This window comes from Carassius auratus, chromosome 46 (assembly GCF_003368295.1).
Source record: "Carassius auratus strain Wakin chromosome 46, ASM336829v1, whole genome shotgun sequence".
NCBI lineage: Eukaryota > Metazoa > Chordata > Actinopteri > Cypriniformes > Cyprinidae > Carassius > Carassius auratus.
In genome coordinates, this window is record NC_039288.1 from 11,960,786 (window position 1) to 11,978,379 (window position 17,594).

At 35.5% G+C, this 17,594-nt stretch overlaps 3 protein-coding genes across 3 annotated transcripts; 1 reads left to right on the forward strand and 2 right to left on the reverse strand.

Annotated features, from left to right (window-relative positions):
* Window positions 1–814: 814 nt before the first annotated feature.
* Window positions 815–8,519, reverse strand: LOC113064196 (glycerol-3-phosphate acyltransferase 3-like). The gene is made up of 13 exons (XM_026234827.1): window positions 8,380–8,519; window positions 7,077–7,274; window positions 6,772–6,838; window positions 6,167–6,461; window positions 5,796–5,870; window positions 5,516–5,605; window positions 4,782–4,875; window positions 4,579–4,694; window positions 4,438–4,493; window positions 3,308–3,393; window positions 3,089–3,217; window positions 2,691–2,770; window positions 815–1,454 (listed from the first exon to the last, which is right to left on the reverse strand). Exons 2-13 carry the CDS (start codon window positions 7,218–7,220, stop codon window positions 1,367–1,369), a joined length of 1,320 nt encoding a protein of 439 aa, XP_026090612.1. The 5' UTR covers window positions 7,221–7,274; window positions 8,380–8,519; the 3' UTR covers window positions 815–1,366.
* A 1,763-nt stretch (window positions 8,520–10,282) lies between these two features.
* On the forward strand, window positions 10,283–14,151 carry LOC113064197 (BRCA1-A complex subunit Abraxas 1-like). The gene is made up of 9 exons (XM_026234828.1): window positions 10,283–10,483; window positions 10,617–10,707; window positions 10,839–10,875; window positions 11,209–11,275; window positions 11,389–11,585; window positions 11,698–11,817; window positions 12,572–12,656; window positions 12,742–12,856; window positions 13,736–14,151. Exons 1-9 carry the CDS (start codon window positions 10,397–10,399, stop codon window positions 14,110–14,112), a joined length of 1,176 nt encoding a protein of 391 aa, XP_026090613.1. The 5' UTR covers window positions 10,283–10,396; the 3' UTR covers window positions 14,113–14,151.
* A 137-nt stretch (window positions 14,152–14,288) lies between these two features.
* Window positions 14,289–15,538, reverse strand: LOC113064199 (28S ribosomal protein S18c, mitochondrial-like). Its single transcript, XM_026234830.1, has 6 exons — window positions 15,385–15,538; window positions 15,118–15,176; window positions 14,946–15,029; window positions 14,814–14,871; window positions 14,669–14,728; window positions 14,289–14,543 (listed from the first exon to the last, which is right to left on the reverse strand). The coding sequence occupies exons 1-6, from the start codon at window positions 15,455–15,457 to the stop codon at window positions 14,467–14,469; spliced, it is 411 nt and encodes a 136-aa protein (XP_026090615.1). The 5' UTR covers window positions 15,458–15,538; the 3' UTR covers window positions 14,289–14,466.
* Between the last annotated feature and the right edge of the window lie 2,056 nt (window positions 15,539–17,594).

Consider the following 17,594-nt stretch of genomic DNA (forward strand, 5'->3'; position numbering starts at 1 on the left):
CCTGTCGCTCGGGGTCTCCATTCGAGGCTCTGCCGGGGTCACTTCCATGCTTTTTATGATGTCGCTTTGAAATCTATCCGAATCACATTAAATTGGATATAAAGATGTGCAGACACATACATCACAGTAAATGGTGTGCCAGAGCACTGCTCGTGGAGAATCCCACCTCAACAATCAGGTTATAAAATCGGCTTGAGATCCGATTAATAATTTACAATCCTGTTAGGGGAGAACAAACATTTCTGTTCAAGCAATTTAAGTTGCAGGACTCTTATTTAAGCCCGCTCCTGCCTTTCATGCGGGCTGGAGTATCGTCTGGGGATGAGACGGAGAGAAAGAGAGAAAACTAAGCCTGCTCCAGCCTTCTGTGCCAGAGAATAACTATGTTCTATTTCACACTCTATGCTTTCTTTATTAAACTGCCATCGGGGCAAGCACATATTGCTCAGTGTCCACTCTTTGAATTTACCGTGACTTCACCCTCTCCTTTTCCCATGCTGGGAAACTTTCTGTCCACTTTCCCCAACGAAATCTTAGCGCCTAATGACTTTATAATAGCAGGCGTTTCAATGGAGCTCTAAGTAAAATGAGCTGGTGCTCCTACAATCAAGAGCTCAATGGTGCTTTGTGCATCACCCATCACTAATTGACACAAGGGAGACAGATTTGCCTTTTCACAGAGGGCTGAAAAGGCTTAATGTAATTGTTGTGTATTTACATTCTACACTGGTTTTACTCACGTTGTGTGCTTTGAGAATAGGAGTGATTCTGTTATAGGACTGCTAAATATCAAGTTAAATAAAGTGACTGATGCTTTGAGAGATGAAGATTTAATTTCATTATTTTATTAGGAAAGGCAGTCGTGATAGTGAGCTGTGTGATGTGGCTTGGATTTTATTTTTCGTTTGGTGAGAGTGACCTCTAGTGTCCACAAAAGAACAGCCCACTGGACCTGAGAGAAGTGTGTGCAGCTTTAGGATCTTTAAGAAATCATGTTAACAGGCATAGAAGATATGAAGATGCACAAAGTGAATATTTTAACATGCAGATCTATAAAGTGAAAGGAAACTAGACATACTAACTCCCAAACCCAAATCATCACAATTTTTAAGACTATGATAAAGAACATTTAAAAACATGCCCAACGAATTACAAGTTCAGTTCAAAAAAACATTTAATCAAGTTGAACAAAAAAATATTGCTGAATCGGAAAGTACAGCATCACGCAGCAGTGGGCCTGTGCTGATGGACGCTGAATGATTGTGTCTGGTGACTGAACAAGAAATATTTCATACTTTCGGATCAAGTTCATAAATAGTGTGAGATGAAATGTATATCCGAGACCAAAAGAGGCTTCGTGACAGTCTTATAACCCTTTGATCGTACGACTGTAGTTCTTCTTCTGCTCATTCTTTAATGATTCTTTCACCTTTTCCCTCTTCAGTCCTCCATCCCTGCAACACAATTATACTTTGTGAACATTTAAAGTCCCGTTCTTCGTGATCCCATGTTTTAAACTTTAGTTAGTGTGTAATGTTGTTATTAGACTATAAATAATATCTGTAAAATTCTAGAACTCAAAGTTCAATGCCAAGCGAGATATTTGATTTAACAGAATTCGCCTACAAAAAACGACCCCTTTGGACTACATCCCTCTAGTTCCTGCAGGAATGACGTCACTAAAACAGTATGTACACTAAAACTATGTACAGCACATTTTGTTGAGGACAGCTTCCTCAATCTCAATCAGTTTAATGCCGGATTCGCACAAAGATTATTCTTGAAAGATGGAGCAGTTCCCTCTTTTTCTGGAGAAGGCGTTGTTTATGGACCACAACCGGTAAGTGTATTTTATTATTTAAGTTGGTGCGTTTAACAGTTTCTGTAACTTATTACACAAAGGAAACGCTGTTTAGCTTTGTTAACTGGATGTTAGGGCTGTGCAAAAAAATCAAATGCGATTTTCATGCGCATCTCGTCAGTAAAAACTCTCCTGTGATTATAAGTACATCTCCAGCACGTGCGTTCAGATCAGGATTGCCAGGTTTTCAAAACAAATCCTGCCCACTTGCTTCTCAAAATAGTCCAAAACTAGTCCAATCACGTTTCCTGGAGGGCAGCGTGCGCTAAACTGGTGTCGAATCACAACACAGGAACCGCTGGCACAATCAGAACTCGTCACGTATTTCTGAAGGAGGGACTTTATAGAACAAGGAAGTCATCAGCCCGTTTTTGTGACAGTGAAAACAGTGGTATACAGGCGAATTGTGTGAAAAATACTGTTTTTTTTTTACACACGAAACATGAACATGTTATATGGCACACTGTAAACACAATCAAAGCTTCAAAAAAGCACGAAAAACAGGACCTTTAAAAAATTGTTAAAGACTCATATTAGCCAGGCCAATATTTGGTCATGCCAAGATTGCACTAATAAAAATACACTCTATAGGCATTCAACAGACGTTTCACTATTTAATGCATGTTTACAGTACATATTTATTCACAATGTCTTTTCAGAGTAGAAAATAGCAATTAATTATAATAATTATCATAAGAAAAAACTAAAGTTATAAAAAATATATGTTTTGAATAGAATATTTATGGTAAATTAAACAAGAAAAAAAAAATATTTTTTATATACTAACATTTGATTGAAATATGTTGTGTAGGATTATCTGCATACTTACCAGGACAAATTCACCAGACTTGCCTGCTGTGCTATGGCTGATTTCACTCTGTTAGCAAAGTGAACAGCATCCTCTCCATCCTACAAAACACATATCAGATATACACATACGACAAAAAGTTAGGAAGGCTGTAACAGCCAAAAGTTTAGAAACACCTAAAATTCTCTAAAAAATCTGTAAAACTAAGTAAGAAAAACAAAGTAGTAATGGAAGTGGGGAAAATTGTTTAAACAAATCACACCTACCGTAGTTAATACTAACCCTATGCTTATAGCTCTGCATGCTCTGTTGCATTTTGGGATGCTTTTTAACAGAATTCAAGGGGTTTCCATGTATAAAACACACACACACACACACACATATATATATAAATATATATATATATATATATATATTACCTGTCGAGTCATAGGTGGGAGGTACCATACGTTGCACACAATGGCCCAGCTTGTCATCATTCTGAGGATGTAGCTCACTATGTTGTACTTGGCACTGTTCCAGAAGGCATCTCCAAACTGAGGGTCATACTGCAAGAGAGAAGTAAATGAGGTGTTTCCATTTCAGAGCGTAACCGTAATACTGCTGCAGGAAAACACTGGGTTGTTGGTACTCGATACCTTGATTGCTACTGGATATATAGTTCCACCGATTTCAAAGCTTCCCTTCTTGAACATCATGACTGACGTATTATTAATGCAAGTTCCTACAATGAACACAAAGACAGACCATAGGGAATAGGATAACAAATGACAGAGATTTGTTCAAATAAATACATGTAATATGTAGATTAATTAGTGTAATTAGTGCTTTCAAATGATTATTCACGATCAATCGCATCCAAAATAAAAGACTTTGTTTACATAATGAGTGTAATACACACACATACATGTATATATTTCAGAAAAAAATATGCTGTTTTTATAATAAATAAATAAATAAATATATTGTAATATATAAATAAATATATATTATAAAATATAAATTATATACATATAAATATATACAATTAAATAATTCCAAAATATATACTGTATCTGTGTGCATATATATATACACATAAATATAAACATATATATATATATATATATATATATATATATATATATATATATATATATATATATATAAATACATACATATATATACATATATATATATATATATATATATATATATATATATATATATATATATATATATATATATATATATAAATACATACACATATATATATATATATATATATATATATATATATATATATATATAAAATATAAACAGTACACATTTATTACGTAAACAACTTTTATTTTGAATGCAATTAATCACGATTAATCATTTGACAGCACTATTATGAATGAAATATGTATTATGATTTATACTTCTATACGGAAGCTTGTTTCCACCACAGAATATAACTTTTTTTTTTTTTTTTGCTTCATTTTACAGAAGTTTACGGTTCACGGCTCTGACTTTTTTCTTTAGAATCACAAAACTTGCAATTACGAGTTTAAACCTTGCAATTCTGACTTTTATTGGAATTCTGAGTTTACATTTCATAATTCTGTTTTTTTTTCTGCCATTGAATAAAGAATCAAAAAGGTATTTTTTTCTCATAACTGCAAGTTATAGCTTTCATTTTTTTTTATTAAGTTTATATATATTATATACTTTATTTTACAGTAGATTGATATTGCATAATTATTGCATAACTAGAGACTTGGATAACAGATAGTATAACTTTTACCCTCTGGGAAGATCAGGATTGGCAGCTTAGTTTTATCAGCAATATGGTCTTTCAACCTGCAGAAACAGGAAATTTGAGGCTTTATGTCCTAAGCAAAGACATGTTATACTCCACAAGACTAATCAACACACACTTTGTCACCTTTTGGCCACCGCATGGCGATCTTTATTCTCGGATCTCTCAAACCACACATGGGGACAGGACCGCACCATTGACCTCTGAATGACCCCCATGGGGCCTTCATGTACTTGACCTACCTGAGGAGAATGAATTTGAGTTAAAGACACCTGAGACACACTACAGACACACAATGTCACACAGCTAATATAGTCAGTGAGACTCACCATAGCATAACATCCATCATTCGCCAGAATGACAACATCAATCGGGGAGGTGTGGTTGGCAACACAGATACCTCCTTTTTTTGGCCGGTTCTCTCTGTTATGCATCCCATGAGACAAATATAAGAAACAGCGGTCATTTGACTATATTAGTGAGTGTTTAAAAGAAAGAGGTGTATGCATGGGCCAAGAATGACAATGAGACATAGTAATGGCCCCATCCCCATCTCAGTTTTAGCAAATACATTGCAAGCCATCATAATTTCTAGCACTTACTTACTTCTTATCTTATTCTTCATCTTGTCACTGAATGTTTTACATCCACCCAAAACAATTGCTAAAGTGCTGCAAAGGATATGCAAAATGCCAAAACATATATATATATATATATATATAATTTGTATAAATCTTGTTGCCTCTCAGGTGAGACTAGAGTTATAATATTATATAATATTATATATATATATATAAATATATATATATATATATATATATATATATATATATATATATACACATACATACATATATATATATATATATATATATATATATATATATATATATATATATATATATATATATATATATATATATATGCCTGTTGTATGCCTGTTTTACGATCAATGCTTGGGAGACAGCTGCAGAAGAACACAGAGAAGCAAAGGGAAAGCGAAGACACTGAGATCCATATGAAAAGAGTGGGATAAAAAAAAAAGAGACACTGACTGACTCACTTATTATGATAGCGGATGGTAGCAGACAGGGCTCTGGCACATATTCTGTAGCATGTAATATGAACCAAATCACTGAGCCAGTTCTTCACACTGAAATAAACACAGACCCTTCCTGTTAGTTCATGCTTCTTTAAACTTTGATATGAAATTAAAAATCAACATTCCATGCATACATAACAAACTTAGTTGAGTTGGTTTGAAAAATTTCTTATTCGATCTGTCCATAAATAAAAGACAGGAGGGTATGATCTAAATAATTATGTCATGCAGTATTAATTACGTGCTGCTAGGAAGCAATCCAACAAGATTAGTTCCTATCACCAACCAACTCAATCCGATAACAGCCAATGTGATCCTATGACAAAGAGCAATAACATGATTAAACACACATAAGGGTGAATCACAAAAAAGACATCCAGGTCAGATTTCTAGGTCACAGTAATGAGATTTGTAATGTAAAATGCTGAAATATTATTACAGTGTAAAATATATGTTTTTTGTTATGTTGGAAATAGCTGTGCTGCTTAATATTTTGTGGAAACCAGGATACATTATTTAAAAAAAAATTATGATGATGTCACTTTTGATCAATTTAATGCATTCTTGATGACTTAATGTCACTTGATAAATGAAATATCACTTTAGTCTCACCTGAGAGGCAACAAGATAAAGTAACGTATAAAAACTCCCAGGCCCCATATGATGGTGAGCCGCACACTGATATAACGAAAGTTGTTGTTGGTCCGCGTGAGGAGGTTCCAAGAAGCCAGTTCCTCCGACGTGAAGCGCTGAGTCACCTGATCCTCAACAATGTTCTCAATGCCTTTCTTACAGAAATTGAAGGCATCACACAGTGTAAAGTCTGCCCCCGCCAGATTTTTAGGATGGGATCGTCGCAGCTCTCCGATCTCCTCCTCCATAGAGCCATCATCTTTCTTGATGATCCCTGGAAAACACATTATAGGTTTGAAATGAGACCAGATAGAGAAGGAGAAAACTTGAAAGAGTTGTGTCAACTAAAACAGGAAACTTGTGAGATATGTTATCATATAAACTGACTGCATAAATTATCAAAAGGAAAACTAAAACAGCAAACAAAGGCAGTAAATCAAAGCAGGCTTTTTAATGCTTGTGTAATATGCAGCATCAGTAATTCTTAAGAGGAAGCGGTGGCTTCACATGATGTTATCTTGAAATCAAACACTTGTGTTTTACGTACATGATGTCGTGCACTTACAAATAGTCATGTTACTCACCATTGGCTGACTGTGATGGCAGTGTTGGCTGTTCCTTCAGTCCTCTTTGGATCCTGAGAGTCGCCCACTGCCACAGAACGCAAGTTTATTATCATGTAACCTTTGACACAGAGCTTCCTACATACAAGGATTGATTAAACTGTCATGTACAATTCAGATATCAATATGCCTTCTTTCAGGTCTAGGTAAAGAAAAAAAAAACATTTTCTATGTTTGCATTTACAATTATTTTATACACGATCAGATATGGAAAGCAATTAGTGGACGTATCTCTTTAAAAATTAGACATGATTTAGAGCTATTACCTCCAGTATCTTAACCAGCACCTTGATGTAGATATCTGTGAAGCCCAGGGACATGCCAAACATAGCAGGTAACATGATCAGCCCCACTACTATAGACAGCCACATCTGGAAGAGCACGAATGCAATGTCCCAAGCACCATCCATCTCTCTGCTGTCCTTCCTGTCAGTCTATGGCACAGGGCTCTGAGCTCGGGCCATCTGCTCAAGTAGTTGAAGGTAAAACCAAAACAGAAGTGGTGCATGTTTAAAATGTCGTAGTCAGTGTGTTAGTATTGCCTCTGGGGGATTTTTTTTTCATGTGGTTGGTAGCCTGCTTCTGTATTACTGTACAGCATCTGACCTATTAATTGCTGAGTTCACCTTAACAAATAACACTGTAAACATTTTTAAAGCACTTAAAAAAATTATAATAATCTGTTAGCCTAACTGTTAGCCTAAATTATGATTTTACTCAAGAAAAATATGTAAAGTCAAACAGCTTATAAGAACCTATCTGAATATTGTTGTCATTTTCTTGTTTTTATTATAATGACAGCTAATAGATCTACAAGTTTATTATTCTATTGGTATAATAGCTGAATAGTTGCTGGTATTTTTATTTTATTTGAGGATATTTGAGGATATAGCTGTAGGAATTTATATATGACAATGTGGATAGTCGTAGTAATTACTGTGATATTTTATATGGTATGATATGATATAATATATTTGTGGCTATAGCTGTCGGAATTTATATTTGACTTATTATTATGACATTGTGAATAGCTGTAGTAGTTATTATGTAAGTGATAATAATGGACATGTTCCTAGCAAGAGTACTGCGCCGACTTCAGTTCCCCGGATGAGCCTGTGTTATCAGCTTTTAGCGTTTGTTATCGAGGGATCACATCTGTATAACATACCGCGGAATGACGTGACTGACCAATCAGAATTAAGTATTCCACAGAAGCGTGTAATAAGTTATTTTATCATATTATATGATATGATATGGTATGATATATATGTTTGGTTAATAGTTGTAGTAGCCTAACTTATTTTGGCGGAAACTGTAAGGGTCTCGGTAATGCATTTAACCCCTCAAGTAGAAGACACTAACGTTATTCCTTTACTAGAGGATTTTGGTGAACTATAATGGTATCTATAAAAATAATTATCTAAAACTTTTAGCGCTTCAGCTGTCCGTCTCATTTCAGTTATCAGAAACCGCTTTGCCAAAAGAGCGTAACAAGGGTGTCACATGAGCAGTAAAACAACAACAACCTAACAAAGATGAAGATTGAGGAAGTTAACTCCTCCACAATACCTCGATAACATTCATTTCTTCATTCCAGACGTCTGAAGTTGATGTTACATAGTCTACATGTCCCAGAACGTGAAACTACATCCGAAAAAGTTTACGTGTGACTGTTTACAAAGTTCGGACACATGATTCTGCATGATGTACTAGCGCCACCTTGTGTCACGTTATGAAATGCATTATAATCGTGGTTGTTTCATAGACAGTAAAAGAAACAACTTTAATAAATACGCTATATCCTCTGATAATATATATATATATATATATATATATATATATATATATATATATATATATATATATATATATATATATATATATATATATATATACTAGGGGTGTAATGATACGCGTATTCGTATTGAACCGTTCGGTACGACGCTTTCGGTTCGGTACGCGGTACGCATTATGTATACCGAACGGTTCGTTGGAGTAATTAATTATATTTAAAAAAAAAAAAAAAGAGAGAGAGAGAAATATAATGATATGCGTTCAACAAGGTAGCCCAATAACCCAAACAACGTAACAGGCAACGCCCCTGACACTCCCGAAGAAGAAAAAAACACCATCTTATATGTTTATGTTAGGCTACTCAGCAGGCGCTCGCTCACTCAGTACGCGCTGAAGGCTCGTTGCAAAATAGCCAATGCGTTTAACAGACTAGAAATGAGAAGATCCTCCAATAACCAACAGGTCTGGTGTTTGGGTGCACTTTGGATTCCCTTTAAGCTATAATGGTGATGGCAAGAGAGTGGTGGATAAAAAAACAACGGTATGTCGCATCTGCAACATGACAGGGTACACCAGCGGGAATAAAAAAAAAAAAAAAAAAAAAATATATGCGTCAGTACTATCTGGGAAAAGACGAAAAAAAGGAGAAACATGCACGCAGCAAACTATCCCTGCAGCATTTAGAAACTATAGCTTACAGGGAATCCAACCCAAACACCAGATCTGTTGGTTATTTTAGGATCTTATATTTCTGGTCTGTTAAAGGCATTCGACATTTTGCAACGAGCCTTCAGCGCGTGCTGAGTGAGCGAGCGCCTTAGGGGCCGTTCACATATCGCTCCTAAAAACGCGTGGAAAACGCTAAGCGCGTCTTTCTCCTCCTTTCCAAAGCGCTTGGGCAGAAGCGCTCATGAGGCGTCTGTCTTTGCTAAGCAACAATGACGTGCTCTCTCCATGAGACGCGGAAATTTCAGCGAAGGATAAATGGATTTGCAGCTCTAAAAATCGCTTGCAGTAGCTCTGCTACTAAATTTATTTCAAAATTGCAATCCATATACAACTATGATCAGCTGATCCTTCATCTTGGCTGAGCTCTCAACGTTGTTACGGGAAAGGATGAAGCTGATTGGTTAGTTCTTGTCACATGACCCGCGGTGCGCTTGCGGCATTCTGAAAAGTTGAGATGTTTTTACATTTTGCTGTATCTAAAACGTATCGAACCGAACCGAACCGAACCGTGACATCAGTGTATCGTATCGAACCGAACCGTGAATTTTGTGAACCGTTACACCCCTAATATATACATACATATATATACATACATATATATATATATATATATATATATATATATATATATATATATATATATATATATATATATATATATATATATACATAATTTCTTTACTGTCATAAGTTACTTCCCAGTAAGCTTTATATATATAAAGCTTACTGGGAAGTAACTTATGACAGTAAAGAAATTATGCAAGTACAAAATCCCAGCGATGCAGTTTTGCAATGTTTGTCCAAAATTACCCTCAAAGCAAAATTATGCTTTGAAACCAAAAGTAGTTTATCGAAAACTAATGTGTATTGTCTATGCTGATTCTAATGCAGATCTCGTAAATTACTCCGCACCACGTGGTGGCAGCATAAGCAGTCTTTAGCCGTAAACTACCGTCTCTTATGCAGAGAGTAAGTAAACGAAATCTACAAGCGCAGAAAGTTTATACATGTAAACTTAAAACTATGACGTTGCGATAGTTCTCACACGGTTTAGTCCAAAAGCATGGAGGAATTCAACACAACTGTCCGTGTGTCGGGTGTCGTGTTGAGTTCACTGATGTTTCATCATTTGAACAGTGATGCGGATGTGGTAAGTGGCAAAAGATCCTAATGTGACCACACGATCGTTGTTTGGATTAAATTGCAAACTAAGAAGTCAAATATGTATGCGAAGCACTTCTTCAGTCCCATAACTTCTGTTTACATCTGCTGTATGTTAAAAGGAAGGTCTTATTCTTGGACAAAGTGTGGGAGAGGAGAACTGTAGGATCACAGACTCACAAATTGATCACATACAGTTTGAGCACAATATAAGTAAGTTCATATTTTTATACGATAGTCCAAAACCTAAAGTGTGCCTAGAAGGAATATATATCATATAATCAATGACAACACAAATGCAGTAACAACAAAACAGTAGTGTCATGATGTTTTCTTTTTTTCAGATATTCAGAAACATATCCCTTGTCATAATCTTAAAAGGTAAGGCAATTGTTCAGTATTTTTTCCCATAAACCTCTTTATATATGAATCTATGGTTCTCAACTGGTTTTTGCTTTATGACCTGGGATTTAAATTCGGACATAAAGTGGTGAGCCAGGGTACAGAATTGTTTATCATACAAACATACTGAAAAGCAAATATTGCATAAAAAAAGGACTTATATAAAAAAATATAGTTTTTTTATATATATTTATACAGTGTATTTCTATTCTATAAATTTATTTGGACCACAACTCACCAGTTGAAAACCACTGATACAGAGGTTTTAAAAACATAGACTTTTTATTTACCATTCCTCAATCCTCTTGGAAGCTTCTACAGTAATGTTGGTGATGTGAGTGAGGAGAAAATAAGACACATTTTGTCTGAATACAAAGAGGTAATTTCTGCTTTTTAAAACATTTGCTCATTTTCTACTGCTGAATTTATCCAAAAATGTGGTTTGCATTAACAAAGTGTTTTTTTTTTCATTACACATTCACTTGTATCAAGGAGAATGTGATCGGTTGGTACAGACAACGAAGAAATTCCAGACAGCAAATGACCTTCATGGAACAAGTGATTCATCGGAATATGAGAAAGATTCTGTCCGGTCATGAACTTGTTTTCATGCTGCTCACACCGTCTCAGGCAACAGCATCAGACTCCACCCATCGCCTCGAGTTCTCTGCTTTCATATGGCACAGCAGGTGAGATCTGAAGATTTTACACTCAACTTCATCACTCAAACAACTAAGCATATTTTATTTTTTGAAGCTTCGAGAACGAATGTAAGTAATTTTTTTTATTATCTCCATGCAGCCAGTACATCAACATCCCCATCTTGGTGAGCAACCTGGGCAACCTTGAACAGCAGGACTACTGGAGAGTGTCAGGCACGTGTCCATCTTTAGGAGATTCTCAAACTGTTAATCGACACAGGTACATTCAGAATATATGTTTTTGATTGTCAAAAATGAAATTTAACTGAAAATGTAGATGTATTTGCTGAAAATGTAGATGGGTTTGTTTCTTCATTGGAACAGTTTTGGGGAAACTTAGCATCACATTACTTGCTTACCAGTGGATCTTCTGCGTTGGATGGGTGCAGTTAGAATGAGAGTCCAAACTAATCCAAAATAATACACACTCTAGACTATCAAGTAATGTATCGCTTCACAAGATATTAATTGATGGACTGAAATGGTGTGGATTACTTTTGAAATATGGTTATGTTTTTATCAGCTGTTGTGACTCTCATTCTGATGGCACCCATTCACTGCAGAGGATCCATTGGTGAGCAATGATGTAATGCTACCTTTCTCATTCTGAACTCCTCTATATCTTGAATGGATGCATTTTTAGCAAATGGTCATTTTTGAATGAACTATATCTTTCAAGGTTTTTTATTGGTGCTTGTCAAGGCGATCCTTTTTCACTGTTAGATGCTAAAAACTTCCCATTGGCTTACAATTAAGGAGGCACATCTAGAGGTCATAATATCAAAATGGTCTGGAGGATCATGACATTAAAAACAATTCTTAAAACCACTTATCATTCAGTGCACATTCAGGAAACCTTTTATAATGTTTTAAACAAAAACATAGCAAGCACTGCTCACATTTCCTTCAGAAAATATACAAATCTATCTTTTTCTTTAGAAGCGATCAATTGATTTTTTTTTCTTATGTGTCAGGACAAAATTCTTCTGCTCCGGGGATGACTTAAAAGAGGTCGGAAATATCAACAACATGAATGATGCCTTGTTAGGAGAAATGCAGGTTAGTATCGACGTAAATTTGATCTAGTGTGATTTGAATATATGTAAAGCAGATGAAATGTTCTTATCCATCTGTTGTTCTACAGAAAGTGTGTGAGGAAGTGGAGAAGAGCGAAAGAGCAGTAGAGAAGCTTCAAGAAGACATCACACAGCTCAAGGAGGCCATCAGGAATCAGAAGAGAAACTCTGAGAACAATGAAAGTAAGGTCCATGATCTCTAGTGTACTCTATGAACTTTGTCATCGCAGATTTCAAACATAAAAGGGCTTCAGTCTTGTAGTGTGCGCTTCGATGAAGATCGTTGTAAGGTTGCACTTGTAACTCTATTTTTTGTATTTAACTGCTTCATTTTAGTCCTGTTCTCATTGCAAGAGCTTAATATTACATACATTTTTTGAGTTATCGGATTATTATAATGGTTCTTTTTTATACTGGATTGAACAAACTGCAGATTAAGTTTATTATCTTTAACCATAACTAAAAACAAGTTTCATTACTTAAAACAAATATATGAAATTTCAGCAAGTTGTCCAGGCAGCATTTCTTGTCTTCGTTTAAGCTGGAGTACTAAAATAATTAAAAAATAAAAAATAACTATACAGGATTATAAAATACAAATATGAAAATACTAAAACTTTCCATTTAAAATGAAAACAAGATACAAAAATGACTTTATGGCCACAGATTTACAATAACAAAAACGGCTTTCAGAAACTGTTTCGGTTTCATTCAGAAACAATTCAGTGTTTGATACAACAAATATTAGGGTATTTTATAACATGTTAAAAGACCTTTGTTTTTCAAACATCCTGATTTTTATTACGGATATTTTACTGAAACCACAGAACTATGTCACATTTAAAACCTCATCAATTAATTAATATTTCTAGTGCACTTTATATGAATTCCTTCAAGGCCAGTCACACGCGGAAAGATAGAACTGTTTGCAACTAGCAGTCTACGAACTGAGGCATCTTGTCACAGATTTAAAAAATAAAAGGACTTCAGTCTCTTAGTGTGCGCTTGGGTATAGAGGTTAAATATTGCAGTCGTAACTCTATGAATAACATTGCCTTTCAGCCCAAAAACATGCTTCTCCAGAGGAACCCAAAGAGAATGTTCTTCTGTGCTCAGCTCTCAGAACGCTCTTCCCCGATGCGCCTTCATTACAGACACCAACCCTCACTGTTCAGGGCTTCCCTGTATTAGAACTGTGCTGTAATACCAATCATAACATTGATATTCCCTCCAAGCTGCCTCTGATTCTGGAGAATCAACACACCAAGAAGAAGGACACAGCTCCCCGACTCAGGAAAAAATGCCTCGTCGCAAATTATCCTCAAAGACTTAAAAGGAAGAGGAAAATGAATGATACCAGCGAGTTGGCCTCTGAGAGTGGGTCAGATACAGAGGTTGAGATGAACGGACAGAGCAGAAGTAACTCTCCTATCTTTTAAAGAATGCATCTGATCCTGGTTTTATTGGTTCAGAAATCTAACCGAGACTGGAGGTTGCTTTATCTTAATATGAGTGTAAATCTAAAGTCGCGCTATTTTATTATTATTATTTTTTTTTACTTTATTTGTAAATGTTTATAAATTCCTTAAATTAAATACTGAATTCACACAAGGCATTTTTATTTAATTGAATTTTAATTATTTTTTCATTATAGTAGTAGAATATTCCATGGATTTCTGGTTCATCTGGTTATAATTATGTTCCACTTTATTTTTCATCATTTTATATATTTTACAAACCACAGATTTACAGAAACAAAAGGCTGGCCTGCAATGTCAGTCTTCATACAGAACCTATTCAAAATGTTTGATACCACAAATATCGGGGTCTTTAATAAACTGTGGATCCTTCAGAGTGACCGACATAAAACCTGTAGACATTACAAAGACCTTTGTTAGTCAAATATCCTGGTTTTACTGTACATATATGAATATTGTACTGAAAACATGCATATTTCATTCATTAAAAATAAAATCAAAGTCATAAATTCTTTACCAATTGAACGAGCTTGCTTTATTGCCTTTGATACTTCTTTCTGCTTTCGACCACACAAGCCTGTGAGAAAGAATTACGGTGTCCTAAATTACTTAAATCACATTTATAAAATATTAATGTAAACGTCTGAACTCTGTCCACTCACCTGTTATGTGTCTGCCATATATTCTACCTGTGTGTGGTGAAATGAACTGAGACAAAAGCTGGAGAAAAAGAGCGTTTTGATTATTTTGCCAATAAAATTGTAGTCATGCATATTCCTGCTCATTCTACCAACCTGAACGTTTCTGAAGTCTACAGTTATATTGCACAGGACGCAAGTTTTCAGAGGGGTCTTGTAGGGGTTTTCCATTTTGATAGGCTGGATAAGACATCGTGTTGTAGTATTAATGCAAATCATTATTCAAATGGTTTCAGAAAAAACGCATGTTTAAAAAAAGACAACTTACCAGATCACCTTTCTTAAGAGGTTCTTGCTGAGATGTTGTCAGACTTCTGATGCATTGTGCTGAAACAGATGAAATATATTACATTTCATGACTTACATCATAAAAAAAATATTATAAACAGGTAATGACATCTAGGTTAATCAAATAATTGCAATATTAAGCTGTGTGCTTACGAAAATGTACTGGTTACTGGGTAAGAGTACAACTAAATGATCTGGAAAGCATTTTGCATACAAAAAGATTGCGAAAATAATGTTGCAGAGGTACCTGTAGCCCTAGGTGTGACCGGTTGCTTGGGAAGAGCCTGTAATAACAGGCGACTCAAAGAAAGGGCAAACATTCCTCGATGTGTTCACGAGGCCACCATGACAGTTTCTTCCTACTTCTTCTGCAGAGTCGTTTCGTGCGAACTGCAGCCACCTACAGGACAGGAGCAAGCGACTTCAAGGGCCTTTACATATAATTGATATCCAAAAGAAATGATAAAGGTTCAAATGTAAATAAGGTCAAATAAAAAAATGCTGAAGCAATAGATTTTGCATCCTTGAAAGACTCGCAATCAGCTTTATTTCACTATTGTTGGACAAAGGACGTTTGAAAAAGTTTAGTTAATGATACATTGAGTGTTTCAGTTATTGATATATAATAATAACTGATCCTATAAATAATATTTCACAGTCGAAGAATCTATGAAGGTAAATCAGTTGCAAAACTCGAGAGGTTGTAAGTTGGAATTTGAGAACTTGTCATATTAATATTTGTATTTGTAAATTGAAATTTACACTCACGACCCTGATGTGAAAAGCTGAATCTTTCGATTTGCACACACAGACAATGATCAAAACATACCTGTCAAGTTTTGGATTTGAAAATAAGGGAAATTTTCCGGCACCCACCGCGAGCAGTCCCACCACCCCAACAAAGCTCCAGTATCCCTTACATTTTAAGACAGGTGTTATAGCCCAAATGAAAACACAAACTGGTATATATGAAGAGCATTTATTTATAGGCTTATTTGCATATTTTCTGTTAATTTAACATTGCTTGTCTTTACATTTACATTTTATTTTCATTCCACACATTCTTTTCATTTCGTAGGCTACTGCTTTTCTTTTACAGCTTTTCTTTTCATAACTTTTCTTTTACTCTTTTAGTGAGTTGTTGTACAAATTTGTTGAAGACTTTGCATTCTTTAAAAAAGTAAATTCGCTGTCCCATTTATCACGATATTTACACATGGGTTTTGGTTTTTTGGCAGGTGTGCTTTCACTCTCTATCGCAGCATCCATCATCCGTCTCTGTTTTTTCTTTTGTTGTTGTTTTCCCCGCGTTATAACTCATGTCATCTGACCTCACACACCCCTCGGGACAGGCTACTACAGGTGCCAGTTATCGCGAGACTAGTGACAGAGCTCAGATTGGGAATGGGTTTTTTATTATTATTTGATTAATAACGAAGGTTAAAATTAAAAAAATAAAATACGGGAGATTTACGGGAAAATACTAATACGGGAGGACGGCGGGAAAGAAGGGTAAAATACGTGACTTTCCCGGCCAAAACGGGATACTTGACAGGTATGGATCAAAACACCCCTGTTTTAAAGCTGAACTTGCAGATTAAAAGTTACAAATGTGTAAAATGTCATTCACATGTACAAAATGACAGACACAAATGTGTGTATTTTGCACTTTACTTCAGTTTCGCTGTACAACCTCAAGTCGGCGCTTACAACCTCTCAGATCTGGCAGTACAAGTTCAATTCCTGGCGCTTTGACTTTTGCTACTCTTTTTGCGATACTCCTGTTGCAAAACTGACTTGTGCACTTGTAAACGCAGACGCGAGAGAACACGGGGAGGGGAGGGGGGTTGGGGGGTGATTGAATCCGTTTTATTGGTCGATGCCTGACCAATGAACAACGCCAGCCAGTGCGACTTGTCATGCTGAAAAAAAAAAAACATTTTTATGCATATGTATGCTTCATTTTTAAAACACTTGGACAATATTTTCATTAAATATCCTGACGGGATTTTATATTTCACTAAAAAAAAAAATTCGTTTATTGGTTGGAGCCAATGAAATGGGACGTTTTTATGTATGCGATGACGTCACTTCATAGAGCAGATCGCGCCGTTTGGCGGTCAATGTAGCAGTCTGTCATCACGATGGAGGCATCAAACAATCCCAGGGTAGGTTTTTATTTTTAATAAATTAAGACAGTTTCAAAAATCAAATCATTATTATGTTTTCCTTGACTGATATGTTTCACTGATGACGACTACCATCCACACAAAAATAACTTTTTGCCATTTGTTTAAATGTGGGTGTAAATGCTCAACATAATTCATTATTTAAGGCATTTAAGGCCAACTGTTTACTCCGCAGGCCAAAAAACTACTGTCTGCACCAATGGAGAAGTGTTACAGTAACCTGCTGCACGATGGAGAGAGGGGCCTCCGCAGTCTTGTCACTCATCGG

What these genes read in the sequence shown, in the direction of transcription:
- LOC113064196 (XM_026234827.1), bottom strand. Translation starts at nt 7,220, where the DNA reads ATGGATGGTGCTTGGGACATTGCATTCGTGCTCTTCCAGATGTGGCTG. An exon ending in GCCATCACAGTCAGCCAATG is followed by an intron (nt 6,462 to 6,771) that starts GTGAGTAACATG and finishes TGTGTTTTCCAG; the next exon opens with GGATCATCAAGAAAGATGAT. An exon ending in TTTATCTTGTTGCCTCTCAG is followed by an intron (nt 5,871 to 6,166) that starts GTGAGACTAAAG and finishes TCTTTGTCATAG; the next exon opens with GATCACATTGGCTGTTATCG.
- LOC113064197 (XM_026234828.1), top strand. Translation starts at nt 10,397, where the DNA reads ATGGAGGAATTCAACACAACTGTCCGTGTGTCGGGTGTCGTGTTGAGT. An exon ending in TGAACAGTGATGCGGATGTG is followed by an intron (nt 10,484 to 10,616) that starts GTAAGTGGCAAA and finishes GTATGTTAAAAG; the next exon opens with GAAGGTCTTATTCTTGGACA. An exon ending in TTTTGTCTGAATACAAAGAG is followed by an intron (nt 11,276 to 11,388) that starts GTAATTTCTGCT and finishes ACTTGTATCAAG; the next exon opens with GAGAATGTGATCGGTTGGTA.
- LOC113064199 (XM_026234830.1), bottom strand. Translation starts at nt 15,457, where the DNA reads ATGTTTGCCCTTTCTTTGAGTCGCCTGTTATTACAGGCTCTTCCCAAG. An exon ending in GGTCACACCTAGGGCTACAG is followed by an intron (nt 15,177 to 15,384) that starts GTACCTCTGCAA and finishes CATCTGTTTCAG; the next exon opens with CACAATGCATCAGAAGTCTG. An exon ending in TAGACTTCAGAAACGTTCAG is followed by an intron (nt 14,872 to 14,945) that starts GTTGGTAGAATG and finishes CTTTTTCTCCAG; the next exon opens with CTTTTGTCTCAGTTCATTTC.